The 16,233-nt window shown below is 46.3% G+C and overlaps 2 protein-coding genes across 5 annotated transcripts; both read left to right on the top strand.

The window, feature by feature from the left end:
* Positions 1–2,647, top strand: LOC117840074 (uncharacterized). The gene is made up of 4 exons (XM_034720525.2): positions 1–213; positions 818–1,894; positions 1,980–2,123; positions 2,221–2,647. Exons 1-4 carry the CDS (start codon positions 121–123, stop codon positions 2,554–2,556), a joined length of 1,650 nt encoding a protein of 549 aa, XP_034576416.1. The 5' UTR covers positions 1–120; the 3' UTR covers positions 2,557–2,647.
* Positions 2,648–3,665: 1,018 nt separating this feature from the next.
* Positions 3,666–11,753, top strand: LOC117838723 (casein kinase 1-like protein HD16). Of its 4 annotated transcripts, none has more exons than XM_034718858.2 (17): positions 3,666–3,819; positions 4,547–5,009; positions 6,064–6,189; positions 6,271–6,344; positions 6,419–6,488; positions 6,565–6,620; positions 6,695–6,766; positions 6,859–6,953; positions 7,116–7,182; positions 7,293–7,422; positions 7,503–7,718; positions 7,800–7,930; positions 8,834–9,008; positions 9,101–9,191; positions 10,376–10,533; positions 11,018–11,206; positions 11,299–11,753. In XM_034718858.2, exons 2-17 carry the CDS (start codon positions 4,599–4,601, stop codon positions 11,356–11,358), a joined length of 2,121 nt encoding a protein of 706 aa, XP_034574749.1. In that variant the 5' UTR covers positions 3,666–3,819; positions 4,547–4,598; the 3' UTR covers positions 11,359–11,753. The 4 variants fall into 4 exon arrangements, with proteins under 4 accessions (XP_034574749.1, XP_072146821.1, XP_072146820.1 ...); XM_072290720.1 differs by having other exon boundaries at positions 3,687–3,819; positions 4,555–5,009; XM_072290719.1 differs by lacking the exon at positions 3,666–3,819 and adding an exon at positions 3,895–4,445 and having other exon boundaries at positions 4,555–5,009.
* Positions 11,754–16,233: the final 4,480 nt, after the last annotated feature.

Genomic DNA, 16,233 nt, shown 5'->3' with positions numbered 1-16,233 from the left:
CAGTCCAAAGTCCAATCGTCCAAGGCTCCAAGCCCCTCGCAAGCTCGCAGCTCGCACCCACCCATCGTTCCCTTTCCGCAAGCCGACCGGCCGGCAGGCCGGCGACCGCCGCCTTCGCCGATGGCCTCAGAGACGCATCCTAGCCGCCATCGCCGGCTTCGGAAGGCCTCAGATCTCTCTACTGTCACCACCGCCTCCCCACTCTCCAAACGAGTACACCCTCCGTCACTCTCCGGTTCTTCAAATTTTAGATCTGTCACGATCTATTCGTAGAAATTCTCATGATTTATAGATGAGGTCTCCATTGAAGCACTTATATCCAAGTTCAAAATCATGGATCAATTACACTGCAGAGCCGCCAGTTTTTTCTATTTTATTTTGGATTGGCCGTCCCACCAAACTCTGGAATACAGTACCACTGTTGTTCCTCGAAAAAAAAAGACTACACTGTAAATAAAGATGATCATTTTAGCTACAGGACTGTTAGTTTAGTATCTTTGGTCGATTTAGGACTACTCTTGTCATTACCTTGTTCATACAATTGCTCATAATTTTTAGGTGGAACTGTAGAAGTAATATGGGATTTGCCTTGGACTTAAGCTTTGGAATAGTGCAGTAGCCGCCTCTAGGCTTTGTGCATCCCACAACACCAAGGCTGGAACAATTTCCTTTATATTAATAAATAGTAATCTGAGATTGAGGTCTTAATTTGTGGTCTTGATAATTATTTGTAAAGATAGTGGCCCACTTAGGTGTCGTGGCTTCTATATTCTGCATTCACTGACTATAATTCCATGTCTCTAACAAATGAAACTAGATTCGTATGGGCAAGAAAGATGACAGTTATGAGGACAGGATCAGCACCTTACCAGAGGAGATACTACTCATCATCGTCCGCAAGCTAGACACACGCACAACAATAACAACCATCATCCTTTCGAAGCGATGGCGTGATCTTCCTCGATGTTTGCCAACATCCTATAACCTCGCTGCTGATGACCTCCTCCCACCACGCTACCACCGCCTGAAGCGCCTTACCATTGAGGCTAAGGCAGCGTACGAGGCAGAGAAGAATGTGCACAAGCTGACTGACATCTATGCCATCAAGGCTCGGCATGAGCGTTGGATGACCAAGATCAGACCACTCACAGCCATCCTAGAACGCTACGAGCGTCGGGCCATGCGACGCTATGTCAAGCAGGTGAATGCATTTCTTCTGGCTCCAAAGGATGTGCGTCAACGCCGGCCTGTCCAGAAGCTGAGACTCCAAATGCTAGGGCGTTGGCATCAGAATATTGATGAATGGATCACCACAGCCATTGCCAAGTGGGATGTTGAGGATTTTGAGCTTGTTGTTGATGGCTACTGCCTGTACTATGACCTCAAGCAGCTGGATGCATACCGGAACTTGCGGCTCAAGCGGCTTGCGCTGTCCAATTGCCAGGGTATTTGTGCATGGAACTGCCTGACAGTAAAGAGGCTCACCAAACTCTCATTGGGTGAAGCTTCATATATTGGATTGGTCGATGATATTCTTGCAAACTGTGTGCAGCTAACTGATTTCAGGGTCGCATCTTCAAGTTATTACCGAGCTAAATTTCTTATCTTTGCCCCATCATCAAAATTAAAGAATCTACAAGTGGACAGGTGCAACTTTGGGAAAATCTGTCTGATCTCGCTACCTTGTCTTGAAACTTTTGTTTGCCGCGGTCGCCCTACCAAGTTATCCTATGGTGAGGTGCCTCAGCTCAGGCGTGTGAGCTTGGACTACTTACAAACTGAGGATAACGACATAGATGATGAATCTGGTTCCAGGAGGACATATCCACCGAGCAAATTCTTCAAAAGGACCCCGCAACTAGATTGCCTTGTTCTGCAGTTTAAAGGGACCCAGGTGAGTAATCATCTCTTATACAAACTAGTTGTGTTAACCTGTCATTGCCATGTAAAAACCGTTGTCTATATATTTGTGTATGCAGATGTGGATCGAACCATTTGCTGTTCTCAGCGAGTTCAGTCAGCTCAAGAAGCTGTTCATCGCAAATGTCCCGGCGAACTGGGATGTACTATGGATTCTCCTACTGCTCGATGCAACACCAGCCTTGGAGTCATTCCATGTTCATGTATGTTGTTTCCTGGCCACTTAACTTACTGAAAACAGGTGCGCTTAAGTGTTGGGAAATAATTGCAAACCCAACTTGTTCTGAAATCTGAATGCAGATTGACAACAGCTCAGAAGAGAGAAGCGCTGGTGATCTCTGCGCCAGTCTGGACGTTGGTGCGCGGCAGGATCGGTACCGTCGTCTGAAGGAGCTCGTCGTGGCCGGCTTCGAAGGACTGGGATGGCAAACCAGCTTTGTCAGGCTGATCATGAAGAGATCGCCACTGCTGAGGCGCGTTCACCTGCTGGACGGGGAGGTCAGGGACGACGAGCGGGAGCTGGGGGCACTGCAGATCGTCCCACGCCGCCGGGAGTGGCACGAGTGCGAGCGAGCTGAGGTGCTCGATGACCTCACGGCTGGATTTCGCTGGCCGCCTCAAATAATTCTGGAATGAGTTGGAGAGCTTCCTTCTTTCTTGTGCCAGTAAAATCACATCAAACATTGTTAATTTGGTTTGAATTAAGAAGAATGTAAAATTGTATGTATGGCTTGTGCTTTACTTTGCTTGGCGATGCAAAGGATGCAGCTAGCTGCTCAGATTCCATGGTTATTCACGGAACCGTGTGGCTTAGACTCGTTGAAGAACCGGTGCTGCTTGGCTTGACTTTGTGTGACCACCGATTGCTCGCACCATCTGAAAAGATCTTTGTGAAATTCAGTACACGCACCGCGGCTGATTAGTTGACCGTATGACGCTGGCTGAACAGTAAAACACGGCATTGCTTTTTGAACAACCAGTAGTAAAACATTCCACAAACACGTGCAACACATGTTTAGTATTGACACAACTGTCTAACTTCCTCGTTTTCAAATGAAGTTACGATTTTCGGCACTCCTAGCGCTCCGGGCGTCCGATGTACATCAAAACAAAATATTTGCAACATTGTAAATTTATGGTTGCAACATTGAAAAATATACGAAAAATAACTACGCCGTTCGACTCTAGAATAGAAAATTCTCGCTGCAACATGAACACTATATTTCATGCAATATTTAGTGTGAAACATGCAGAAATAATAGTTGCAACATCGATGCTTAACTATTACCACATATGTCGAGCCGTCCGATTTTTTTTAAATATTCGGACTTCAGTTTATGTGGCATTACCGTAAGATTTTTCAGGTACTACTACGCGTATGCCGTTGAATTTTCTAGGTGCAGCTACGCGTATGAACTTCGTACGGACTTTAGACTTTTTTTTAAAAAAATTGATCTCTGAAGTAACCACAGGAATTCTCACGGCACGGGTTTAACTCCAGCAGGAGGGAAAATCCCTGAGTTCCAAATGGGAGCCCCTGTACTGTACAAATTCAACCTGGTCAAGCGCAGCACCAGACATGGCCCACATGTCAAGGACGGCCAGCGCCCTCTCCGTCAATTTAAGAGAATTCCGCAACTGCCGTGTAGGGCCCACCGGTCGGCGGCCCAGGACACCCGGCCCCACGCCCAGTCTCGTGCCACCTCCATCTGCATGAGTTGAGTTGCTGCGGCACACACCGGGCGCTGCTCCCACCACGACAAGCGCGAGACAGAGAGGGAGGGAGCGCTCCGCTCCGCAGTTTCTGCCCCCGGTCGCCACGCCCCGCTGCACGGCTCCCGAGGCGCCGCGCCACGGCCGCCGCCATCGCCATCGCCGCGCCGCGGGGACGCCGCCGATGTAAGTCTCTCTTCGCTGCTGCTCCACCGCCGCGCGCCCTCCATTTCCCCCGTCCCCACATTGTTTCTCCCGTTTTTTTTTGATCCGCGTGCGTGGCGGCGGTTCCCGGTTTCCGCACGATCGGATCGTTCGTCGGGCGTCCGCTGGTACGTGGGCGCGATCCGATGGGGGTTTGCTGGCCTGATTCGGTAACCGGCGGCGGATTCGGCCCGGGAAATGCTTCGGCTCTGATGATAAGATGCTTGCCGCGCGGTTGCATCAATGCGGATTCAGGAGAAATGCGCGGTTTGGGTGGGATTGGCGCACTGAGACGGGTTTTCATTAGTCTACAAGTGATTTTGCTCCCGATTGGCGGTAATCTGGGGGTAGAAGGTGGAATTTTCCTGGTGGAGTCCCCCTGGGAGGCATCGGGTGATGGGGATGCCGCCTCTTCCTTTTCTGCCGATGGCGGCATTCGATTCCTAATCCTCTTAAAGGACCTTGGTGATTGGAAAGCAGGTAGTGTCTTTAAGGCGGTTCGCGATGGCGATGAAGGCCCCAGTTTGATTCTTCCCCCCACTTTTGTCCACCTGAACTGGTCACTGTTTGGTTTCCACGCCGTGGTGAAGGAACACAAGTCTTGAGCAGTTGAGCTGAAATTCAGATGTTTACTGATTTAGTTTCACCCAGGGTTTTCCTTTGATTAGTGAATTTATTCTTCTCTGTTGGGGTATTTTTGCATGTGGAGATTCGAAGGAGTGCCGAAGGATGTAAAGCCGGCCTGAATTGATGGAGGGATAATGCCAGAGTTGCGAAGTGGTGCTCGGAGAGGTCTGAGGTCAAACAAGGTTGACAACATCCAGGCGGCAGACCCAGTTGGGAGTCCGGCAGTGCCAGCTCCACGAGGGCGGGCTGCAAGGCGTGGAGGTGCTGCGGCTGGTAGAGTTAACAAAGCAGCTGCTAAGGGAAGAGGGAGGTCTTCTCCTGAACATAGAGGGAAGAGGCTCAAGGCTATTGATTTGCAGACTGATCTGCGTTGCAAGAACCTCCCTGAAGCTGTTGCTGTTGAGGCAGTTATCGGCACAGCCCAGGAGGGCCTTTGTTTGAGCAAGGTAGCTGACCGGGCTGCCAGCTTAAGAATGGATGGTGATAGTGCGGACAAATTTGCAGCTGCTGAGGATGACGCCACGGCAACCCCGGTTCCTGAGAGGGTATGACTTCTCTTTTCCTGATGTATCATTTGGTAGATTGATCGATGAAGTGTTGTACTTATATCCCTTTACAAAGCCTTTTACTTGTATTATTTGGTCTAGTTGTTTTGTTGGTTCGGTAGTTCCATCATATTGAGATTGTATTATTTATTGAATTTCACATGTGTCCTGCTGCTGTATCAGATACTTGTTTTCACTGCCAACATGCTTCTCTTGTGCTGTATCTGTTACCCATAGAATGTAGCATGTAATTTTAGGTACCCATTGCTATATGTTGGACACAGTACATGTTTATTTCATACAAACACAAATAACAAAACTGAAGTGAGAACTTACCACGGTGATGATCCATCTGAATGGTGAAGAGGAACAAAATTGTAGGCTTCTTCAGTGTGCTTGAGAGGTTGCATTTTTTATTTGCATTAGAGGAATCTAGGAAATGTTGCTTGCATAGTACTATTTGGTCTGCGTACTGGAACTGGTAACATTGATGAGAGAAATCAAGTTCTCAATGGTTGGACCGTACCATCACAATATTTTTGGTTTTTTATCAGGAAGTAATGAGAGTAAAGAACTATCACAAGGACCTGGAAGAAGTGGAAATAATATACATAAATTTTCCTGGATTAGTGGTTTTGTTGCTGTTGTATTTCAGTGATTACTGAAACAGTTTGTTACACTACTCCTCAGCTACTCTCTCTTAGGGAATACAGTAGGCATTGATTTTTCAGTGACTGTATAGCAGAGAGATTGTATTCCCCCTTTTTGGGACAAAATTGTAAAGATTTGGCTAGCACATTCAGTTCACCACATTTACATTTTTAGAAATGGACACTGAAGACACATTCACTTGGCGAAACAATGTCTTTCTTGCAGAAATAGGTTGCTAATTTTCTATTTTTACCTCAGTTTTCCATTTCTTTACCGATCCATATTGTTACTTACCTGTAAAACCATGTTATGATGTATACTTCTACTGCTATGAATTAAGCAAATATACTACAGTTTTTTTTTGTGTGTGTGTTTTGAGGTAACACCTATACAACCGTTGCAGGTTCAAGTAGGTAATTCCCCAGAATATTTAACTGGTAGAAAGTTAGGCAAAGGCGGCTTTGGCCAGGTCTGTGTTGGAAAAAGAGTATCTGGTGGATCTTCTCGTATGGGTTCTGATGCATACGAGGTTCCTTCTTTTACCTCTTTCAGTTGAACACTGAAGTTCTATTTAGTGCACCATTCAAACATCTGGGTGAATATCCTGTAGGTTGCACTGAAATTCGAGCATCGAAGTAGTAAGGGATGCAACTATGCCCCCCCATATGAGTGGCAGGTTTATCAGTAAGAACCTACACAATCCTCCTAAATTTCACATTATTCTCTGTGGACAATGATCCATTATTTTGTCTTACCAGAACTCTCAACGGTTGTTATGGCATTCCATCAGTCCACTATAAGGGTCGCCAGGGAGACTACTACATTCTTGTGAGTTAATTATTAACTGCGAAATGTATCCAAACTTAATTGGACATTTTATTGAACCAGGATTCTAAAATTTCAGGTAATGGATATGCTTGGTTCTAGCCTCTGGGACCTTTGGAATTCTGTAGGACAGGCGTAAGTATCTTGTCAATCTGCTTACCTTGTTCATATGCTTTCTTACTCCCTACTGATATAAACATCTCCAACAGGATGTCTCCTCATATGGTTGCTTGTATTGCTGTTGAGGCCATATCAATTCTTGAGAAACTTCACTCAAAAGGGTAACCTGAATGCATTTTATAATTATCCTAAGATGCATGGATTTTACAAAGCTTTTGATGCTAACAGTCACATGGTCTCCTATCATTGTCAGCTTTGTACATGGTGATGTGAAACCAGAGAACTTTTTGCTTGGTCAGCCTGGATCACCTGATGAAAAGAAGCTTTTCCTGATTGATCTTGGTTTAGGTATCCTCTTGTTTAAAATAATTTCATGTCTTTGTGAAGATAGTCGTCTCACATTCTTGAGACGTTATGGCCTTCAGTAGTTGGCATTGGCTATTTAATCATGTGTGTTTTATGTCCCACTGACCTTTTCCACACTGTTATGTTAATGTTAAAATTATGCAGCATCCAAGTGGAAAGAAGCAGCATCTGGCAAGCATGTTCAATATGATCAGAGGCCAGATATCTTTAGGTTAGCTAGATCTTGTATGCATGTTACTGTGCTGGCTTCTCCGTATTAAATTGTGTCACCTCCTAATATAACTAATAACTAATAACTAATCTCCTCTTTACATTTTGCAGGGGAACAATTAGATATGCTAGTGTCCATGCTCATTTAGGTCGTACTGGTAGTAGGAGGGATGATCTGGAGTCACTGGCATACACCCTTATTTTTTTAATAAGAGGAAGATTGCCTTGGCAAGGCTACCAGGTAGCCTTTGACATGCTCAGTAGTGTCAACATCTTCTGTTCTGTCTTCGGACCTATTTTTGCTAACGATTTAATATGCAGGGAGATAACAAGAGTTTTCTTGTTTGTAAGAAGAAAATGGCCACTTCTCCAGAGATCCTGTGTTGCTTCTGTCCAGCTCCATTCAAACATTTTCTTGAGATGGTCACCAATATGAAATTTGATGAAGAGCCAAATTACCCAAAGCTTGTTTCTCTTTTTGATGGTTTAATTGAAGGGCCTGCTTCAAGACCCATCAGAATTGATGGAGCTCTAAAGGTCTGCACTGCTGTGGTCACATAAATTCTTGTTTATTTTGCTTGTATCAGTTTTGGTCATGGATCTGTTGTGCAACTATAGGTTGGACAGAAACGTGGAAGAACACTTGCAAATCTTGAGGATGACGAACAACCTAAGAAGAAAGTTAGATTGGGGAGCCCAGCAACTCAATGGATATCAGTTTATAATGCTAGGCGGCCCATGAAGCAGAGGTAAGTGCACTTAAATATGCAAGCGCCACAAAGTTCTTATCTTTTATGTTTGCGTATCCAAACACAGTATCTTCTATAGGCTGTGATGTCATATTTCCTTTGCCTTTTAAGATGGTCTGTTCTAGACTAAGCGCTTCCAATGCTGACAGCACACGGTGTCACCGTAGGACTGGAATCTGGATGTTGGTTTGTTTGTTTCATTTATCATAATGTGATACATTTGAATAAACAATTAGTATCTCATGAGGCTTCTTATTGTTTCGCTGCTATTGAAATTCAGCTTGGGCTATCCCCTGTACCATACAGATCATCCATACCTTGTTACAACCATGCTTTACTTTCTCTGAGAAAGTGTTTTTTATGCCCTGCTTTTCCTTTATCAAAATAGTAACCAACATGTTTTCACAACATAACATAAACGCAGGAGAAAACTAGAGCTGAAACTTAGCGATGTTAGGGTTTTCATTCCTGATACCAAGAACATTTTTAGATGATATCAAGCATATGATGGGATTCATGAGACTACATTCTTAAGCATTGGATAACTCTAGCTGAATTAATCAGGATATCTTTTTGGTCATGTTTGGGATAGCGCTAGTGTCAACTCCCCTTTAACTGTCATATATCCTGCATGACCTTAATTGCCCACATTTTCCTGGCAAAAGCAGCAATCAACATTGCTGTACAATTTAAAATTAAAGTGCTACAAGCTACTTGAAATGATGTTCAATCTAAGCTTGTGCAGTTCCTATTTCTGTGTATGCACGCGTTCTTGCTCTTTAGTTTGAAATGTATGAAGTGCCCCAGTTACTCAGCTGTTGATTCATATTTCTACCTCTTTTCCCTAATTAAATATTATTGTTTAAATTTGATTGTAAAATACATTGCTTCTTTCGTCTTTAGATATCATTATAATGTAGCTGATTCAAGGCTGCACCAGCATATAGAAAAAGGTAATCAAGATGGCTTGTATATCAGTTCTGTGGCTTCTTCAGCAAACTTTTGGGCTCTCATCATGGATGCTGGGACTGGGTTTTGTTCCCAAGTTTATGAGCTCTCACAAATGTTTCTGCACAAGGTGCACTATCATCTCTTTGTTTGCCTCTGTCCTTCCCTCCGTCCCTCTCTCCCTCCATCCATCTCCTGATTCCATCTTGTGTATGTTTTCAGGAGTGGATTACGGAGCAGTGGGAGAAGAATTATTACATTACAGCAATAGCTGGAGCAACCAATGGAAGTTCCTTGGTTGTAATGTCCAAAGGTTTGTTGATTATCTTTTCTGTACTAAACACTACTCTAATTAGGTCCGCTTTCTTCTGTGGAAAAGGAACAATTACAGTGAAACAAGAGTTGAGCAGAACCTATTGTGCACCGAAGTTATGTGCCTTGCATATTTGACTCAGTGTGGCATCAGTTGTAATCATTTATGCGATATTTAGGTGAGGGGTGCTGTTGTGAAAGTTTTAGAGTGTGGTTGAAACTTGAATTACATTCTGAGAATTCGGTATCTAAGTCTTCCTATATAAGCATGGTCTTGTAGGTAAAGAGGATCCTGTGTGGACATGATGCCCCTTTATTATTTTCTGGGATATCATGGGTGTTTCCTGCTCAACTATGATATGCCTATTTTTTGTTTTGTTGTAGTAAGCTACTAAGCTTATACTGAATGCCATAGAGATTTTAAAACCATGGCTGCTTGGGAAGTACTACCTCTGTTCGTCTTTAGTAGGCGTATTAGGATTCTGTTCATTTTTAGTAGGTATTTTAGGATTTGAGAAAATCTTTAGAGTTATACTTTGACCATCAATTTATCTTACAACATATCATTATTTGCTACAAAATCAACGTTATGTTAAAAGATATCTGAAATATGAACACTCATACACTAAGAATGTATATAATTTGCCTAATTGTTGGTCAATATTTATGAAGCTTATCCTAATACACCTACTAAAAACGAGCGGAGGGAGTAATGTGGTCATTCTATAGTGTGGAATGCAAATAATCAGATAACCTTTCCTGTTTTACCATGATGTTTAGGCCTAGGCTTCCAAATGCAGTTTTGAGGTAGACTAAAACCGCTACATGCACTCCATATTTCTAGGCCTTGTATGGTGTCATTAGCCTATTATTTGTCAGAATTGTAGAAGGTTGCCACAGCATCGCGGGAAACATATTATGCCCCCATATTAATTGTTATATACCGGTTCTTGCTAATACTAGTTTGCCGTTGGCCATAACTCTGATAAACGACCTGCTAGTGTTTGCTAATGTTAGTTTACTTTTAGTCAAAGTTCTAATATACTAGTGATAAACTGATGGTATGAGTAGTTTTCTATTTCCGAGCGTTGACAGGATGTCTGTGTACTGTGCATTCCTTGTGAACTTTTGGTGTCTTTTCTTCCACATGATACTGTTCTGACATGGTATGCCTCATCACTACAGGAACTCCTTACACACAGCAGTCATACAAAGTCAGTGAATCATTTCCTTATAAGTGGATTAATAAAAAATGGAAAGAAGGTTTTCATGTAACATCTATGGCTACTGCTGGGAATCGCTGGGGAGTGGTCATGTCCAGGAATTCGGGCTACGCTACTCAGGTTACATATCTACCTGAATTTATCATTTTTTTAGAATACAAAGCTGTATTTTGTAGTTTGTTTTTTGCAATACATCATATGGAATGATTATCGCGTTTTTGATAATTTTGTGGCTCCTCACGTGTCAAGTAGCTTCATCTGTGCTATAACCTCCATCTTTCACTATGTTTGGAGTTGATTGAGCATCAATTCCCCTCATCTGTTTTTGTTTGCTCTGGGGAAATTAATTTGATGAAACTTTTGCTGGCAATAATCATCCCCCTCACCCCCCATCCCAAGGTCAACCTTGTCTGAGAGCAAGGGTCGATAGCACCTTAGACTTGTGAAAACGATCTATGACACATTACTGCATATATATGCTATGCATTTTAATTTTATAATTCAGATGACTGCAACCTTCTGTTCCACTTTTCGCCTTGCATGCAAAATACCCAATCTGTAAACGTATGCCTCCCAACAAAACTGAATCTGCCATCAAACACAGGTTGTGGAGTTGGACTTTCTGTATCCTAGTGAAGGGATCCATCATCGATGGGAGACTGGTTACAGAATAACATCAACTGCAGCTACACCCGACCAAGCTGCGTTTATCTTGAGCATACCGAAGAGGAAACCAATGGACGAGACGCAAGAAACTCTTCGGACTTCCGCCTTCCCCAGCAACCATGTAAAGGTATATATTTGCATCCATGATTCATACATTTCGCAAACCAATTTCCTAGAGTTTTCTTTCTCTCCGGCAATCTAACATTGAAAAAAAAATAGGAAAAATGGGTGAAGAACCTGTACATTAGCTCGATCTGCTATGGCCGAACTGTGTGCTGACGGCTACGTCGAAGCTCCAAGGTGAAGACGCTCGAGTTTCCAGCGGAGGCTGAAGACCTGCAGGACGGAACAAACTTCCACATATAGCATCGGATTGCAAATGGCTGGCATTGGCCTCTTGCAATATCCTACTCTAATTGTAAAGGATCGTATGCGATGCTGTATCAGATGTGAACCTTGTCCACAAGCTAGGATCATATTTGGCAGTATTTGTTAGATGTGCTTTGTCCATTTACCAGTAGCACATTTAGCTTTGGCGATGTGCCGGTATATGATTCAGCTCGTATCTGCCCTTCTTCTCGATGGGTACCTGCACACTCTGAACAGGAAAAACGCAAGTTTTGACAAATTGGCTATACCATAATGAAAAGCGCAAAGGTGAATCATTTCGTTTCTGGCGATAATTTGCCCAAAGTCTAGAGATTCAAAGTTTTGATACAATTACTGTAACGAATTATGTCGCCTAGAAGGAAACACTGCGTCCATTTATGCTGAAGATTTTACAGAAGTACAGAAATTCCCACGGGGATGGGCGCTCGACTAAACACGGCGCGCATCAGTACGCCCAACAGTACGAAAAGTTCGTGGGGTACTGGTAACACCTGGACGCCCTCCTGACCATCTGCATCTCCCCGTCCCCGGCGGCGCGCGTTGCCTCCACTGCCGTCACGACGGCCATTGGCGGCGGCGGCGGCGGCCCGTGGGGGTGGGGGCTCGTGCCGATGTTGTGCAGCGTGTGGCCGTCATTGCCGTCGGCGATGAGCAGGTAGAGGAACCTTCGGGCCGGCGCAGCACGCGTCGGCGCCCGCGCCACCGCCATGGATCGATCTGAAGCCGACCTTGCCTCTCGCAATCGAGTCCATGGATTGTGTCTGTACACGAGCGATTGATTCGTGCACGGACGGTGCGCGCCTCGGAACAAAACGCAAATCCAACGGTCCAAGTCCAACTAACTGAACACGTGATGAGAAAAGGAAAATCCCGGCCCGCTTACCCTTTTCGGCGAAGAAATTGTTCGACTTCCTCTCTCCTTCGTGCCGCGTCAGGATTCACTGCCGCCATGGCGCGTCAGAATTGCCATAGTGTGTGTGTGTGTGTGTGTGTGTGGGGGGGGGGGGGGGGGGGGGGGGGGGGGGGGGGGGGGGGGGGGGGGGTTGACGGGGACGGCATCACATTCGATCTTACCAACTTACAGCCCCATGATCTCGGCTATCAGCTCAGCTTTTCATGTGCCGCCGCGCAACCACTCCGGGAGGTGATCAAGGATTCAGCTCCTTTAGACAGTATAGAATCGATCTGGGGCAAAAAAAAAAATGCTGCTGCTAATTATGCTTCTGCCTTAATTTGATCAGATGTGAGCTGCATTGCTGATTTCAGGACAGTTATACTGCAATCGTCAGTTTTTTTTTTCCGAGACTCGCCGAGGGATGTTCTTAGTTTGTGAAGAAATTCATGCAGGGCAGGTGGTGGCTGGACGGCGGCGGAGCTTCCTCTGATCTTTCCTCTCATGACTCATCTCTCATGTCCCTGACGGTGGGGGCGTGGGGCGGTCGTGCTCGGCCAGGACGGCGCACGGTCTGCGAGGCTGGCCGGCCGGCCGGGCCGGTAGTGGCGCTGCCGAGAGAGAGAAAAAAAAAAGTAGCATATCCAGGACCCCCGGCCTGCTGCCTTTCCCAAAAGCCGCGATGATGATTGGGACGTGCCACTGCTCACTGCTTGGTTAGCAGGATAATCACACACCATCAGCTTCCATTCCAGCTTTTCCGAGCATAGCATGTGGAAGTGCTCCGTCCTCTAAGCGGCTAAGGACATTCACATTCCCGTGCTGGGAAGGCAGGACCATTTTTATTTGCAAGAGAATAATGAGGATGTGATCCACTTTTTGTGTTCCTGCTATTTAATGCTTTTGTTCTTACCGGTAAAAATAGTAAGGATATGTTTATTTGAGCTGTAGTTTTTGAACTTTTCTAAAAAGCTGATGCTGTCTTTTTGATTTTGAAAAGTTAACACTAGCTTCTAGAGGATGTGTTTAGCTTTCTGAGCTCAAAAAACTATGAAAAGTTCACAAAATTGAGCTTTTCAGCTTTCCATATAAATTCAGTATTTCTAATTTTTTTGAAAAGCAAGAAATTCATCTTCTAGCTTTTCACACTCAAAAGTTACCAGGAAAGCTCAAACAAACAGGCTAACACTATGCACGCTCTTAGGGAAGAAATCGAACACGTGTCATGATGTAACTCGCTGGCTTCTTTTAGGACACTTCTGATTCAACATGGACCAATGGGCGTCGATCCTCCCATCTGCATGGGTAGAAAAGAACCCCCCAGGCCCCACAGGCACAGGAAGCTTGACGAACCCATCTTGGTCTCACCAGTCCTTGGGCCATGGCCCCATGCCATTAGCATTAGGTTATTGCACCCCAGAACGCCTCAAAGCAAGGTCCGAGAGAGCTAGTAGATCATGAGTCTAGGCGATCGAGAGTAGCCGGGGCAAAGCATGGATTAGATCAGCTAAACAACTCGCTACGAGCCGCTTTGGGAAGCAGGCGGATAGGGTTAAGAAGGAAGCAAACAAAATTATCCGCCGGCCGGAGTGAGCGAGCCCACGAAGGCATGCAGCGCGGCCATGGCCATGCCGCGCGTGGCCGCGGCAGCGGCCTGGGTCCCGGCGACGCGGGCCGGGCGCGCGCCGTGGCTGTCGCGGGGACATCCCTCCGGCCACCGTCTAGTAGGACGCCTCCGAGCATTCATGCGCCTGTGCATGTATAGTTGTAATCCTAATCATCGGATTACGCGCGCTCCTCATACATTTTGCTGTCGAGAATTAGCCGGCACATATAATTACCTCTATAGCAGTTCTTGCTGATCCTAACATGGGCATGTATAGCACGTCATTCCCGATCTCGATGCATGCCGCTCTAGCTTCTTTGAGTGAAGAAAATAAAGATGAACAGGTGTGTGCCCTAGTTATCATCTGAGCAATGCAAATCCAGATGGGGGAAAAACATTAATTCAGAGATCGTCTCAACGGCGTAGCAAATCCGATGGAACGTGTCGTGCACGTGCGCGGAAGCTGATAGCCAGATTGATGGCCGGGTCCCGGGGACGAACGCTAGACAAGGACGCGTGGAAGCTACAGTGCCCGCTGCAAGCGCCAGCGCGGAGAAGACAATGCAGTGCAAGCCTAGGGTTGCTCCGATCCGATCCGATCCGGCCCCGGGAACTCGCTGAAAAACAAAACACAATCAGTCCACACGCCATGCCCTCTGCCTCGTGTCTCTCCGATCCCATATGCAGTCTAGCTCTAGCAGTCTACAGCTAGCTCTATAGCCAGGGGGCGCCAAGATTTACACCGCTCGGCTCGGGAAGTGAACAGTGCACGCCAACGCACATGCCCACACGCACGCACGGGCGCATGCATGGCGCTCGTCGCGTGTCGTACGTGTGGCGCGTGAGGACAAGCGTGTGAGAAGACCAAGCGGCCCCCTCCTCTCGATCCGTGGGAGAAAGAGGCCGTGCATGCATGCAAAGCAGGGACACGACGCCCATTGCCCGACGGGGAATGGAAAGGAGCGTCGTCGCCGTGGCCCTCGGTTCGTCTCGGCCGCTGCGTCGTCGTCTCGGGGTATAGCACGGGAACGGACGTGCGGGTAAAAGTGCGCGCTGATCGCTACTGCTGCTGCTGCATATATCTTTCTAAGTTTTCGTGTAACAACTACTGTATGTCACGTCGAATCTGGCCATGCTCGATCGTCAGTCCCAGGAGGGCATCCAAGAGACGATCGATTCTGGCCACGTTTGGGTTCGGGACGACTCGTCGTCACTGTGCCTCAATGGCTCACCTGGCTAGCGCCCTGTACGGTAGTGGTAGTGGTAGCTACACACTGGATTTCAGCATGTCCATGCATGGCTGTGCCATGCGAGAAAAAAAGAAAAGGAGGACCATGACAAGTGGACAACCGCAGAAACCTAGAGAGGCGTCTCTCCTCTATTATGAATGTAGCTAGACTGGGCCAGTTATTTCTGATTTTTAAATTATTACGGCAGTTCAGCTGCTTAGTGCATGAGATGAATGAATTCCAGAACAACAAAAAAGGTTTCACGAGCCCGACCTTCAATTGCTTCAGCGACCGCAAACCCTACGGCAAAGCGTGACGTCATGTCCGAAGGCTGACACGATGACAGGTGGGTCCATCGTTTCTCGGGCCCACATGCAGTGGCGTACCCTTGCCGGGTCTGCTGCACTTGCTGCAGTGCCTCAGCCGCAGCGGTAGCACTAGCGGTTGGGGGGTAAAAACGAATAGAAGAAGCGCGCCCGAGCCCACGCACAAACCCAGGAAACGCGGCAAACTGACAGTAGGCTGGAGGTGGGCCCAGGGAGAAGAAAAGGCCCAACAACCCGGTCGCACCTGGCAACTGCACGTGGGGCCCGCTTCCCAGTGAGCGCCTGTTCCTTCCTGTGAAGAAGGCGGAGCCAGCCAGCCCGTCGCCATCTCTACGGTTACCGTATTGTTCAGTTTCTTTCCATAGCCAACCGTTTCTTTCCATCCGCTTCGTGCTGCAGATCACACAGGGTCTTTTTGAAAAGCTTTATAAGCAGGGTCTGATCCAGGGAGAGAATACGTGCCAAATGCAATCTACCATATGTGTAATCTACGAAATGATGCGATTTGTGCACGAAATCTCTCTGGAAATCCTGCAAATGGCATGTAATTTTCAGTTTCCTTTCTAGCAGTAACAGCAGCACATTCGTGATCTGTATTGCCATTTGTGGTCGCTGCTGCTGCAGTGCTGCTTCACTCTCCCAGGCTAGCACGCGCCCCTTTCCTTCCTCCCAAGACCCAGCTCGCACCAGCTTATTATTAAGCTAAGCAGC

The sequence above is a fragment of the Setaria viridis genome, chromosome 9 (genome assembly GCF_005286985.2).
Source record: "Setaria viridis chromosome 9, Setaria_viridis_v4.0, whole genome shotgun sequence".
Classification (NCBI taxonomy): domain Eukaryota; kingdom Viridiplantae; phylum Streptophyta; class Magnoliopsida; order Poales; family Poaceae; genus Setaria; species Setaria viridis.
This window is presented reverse-complemented; position numbering and strand designations above follow the sequence as displayed.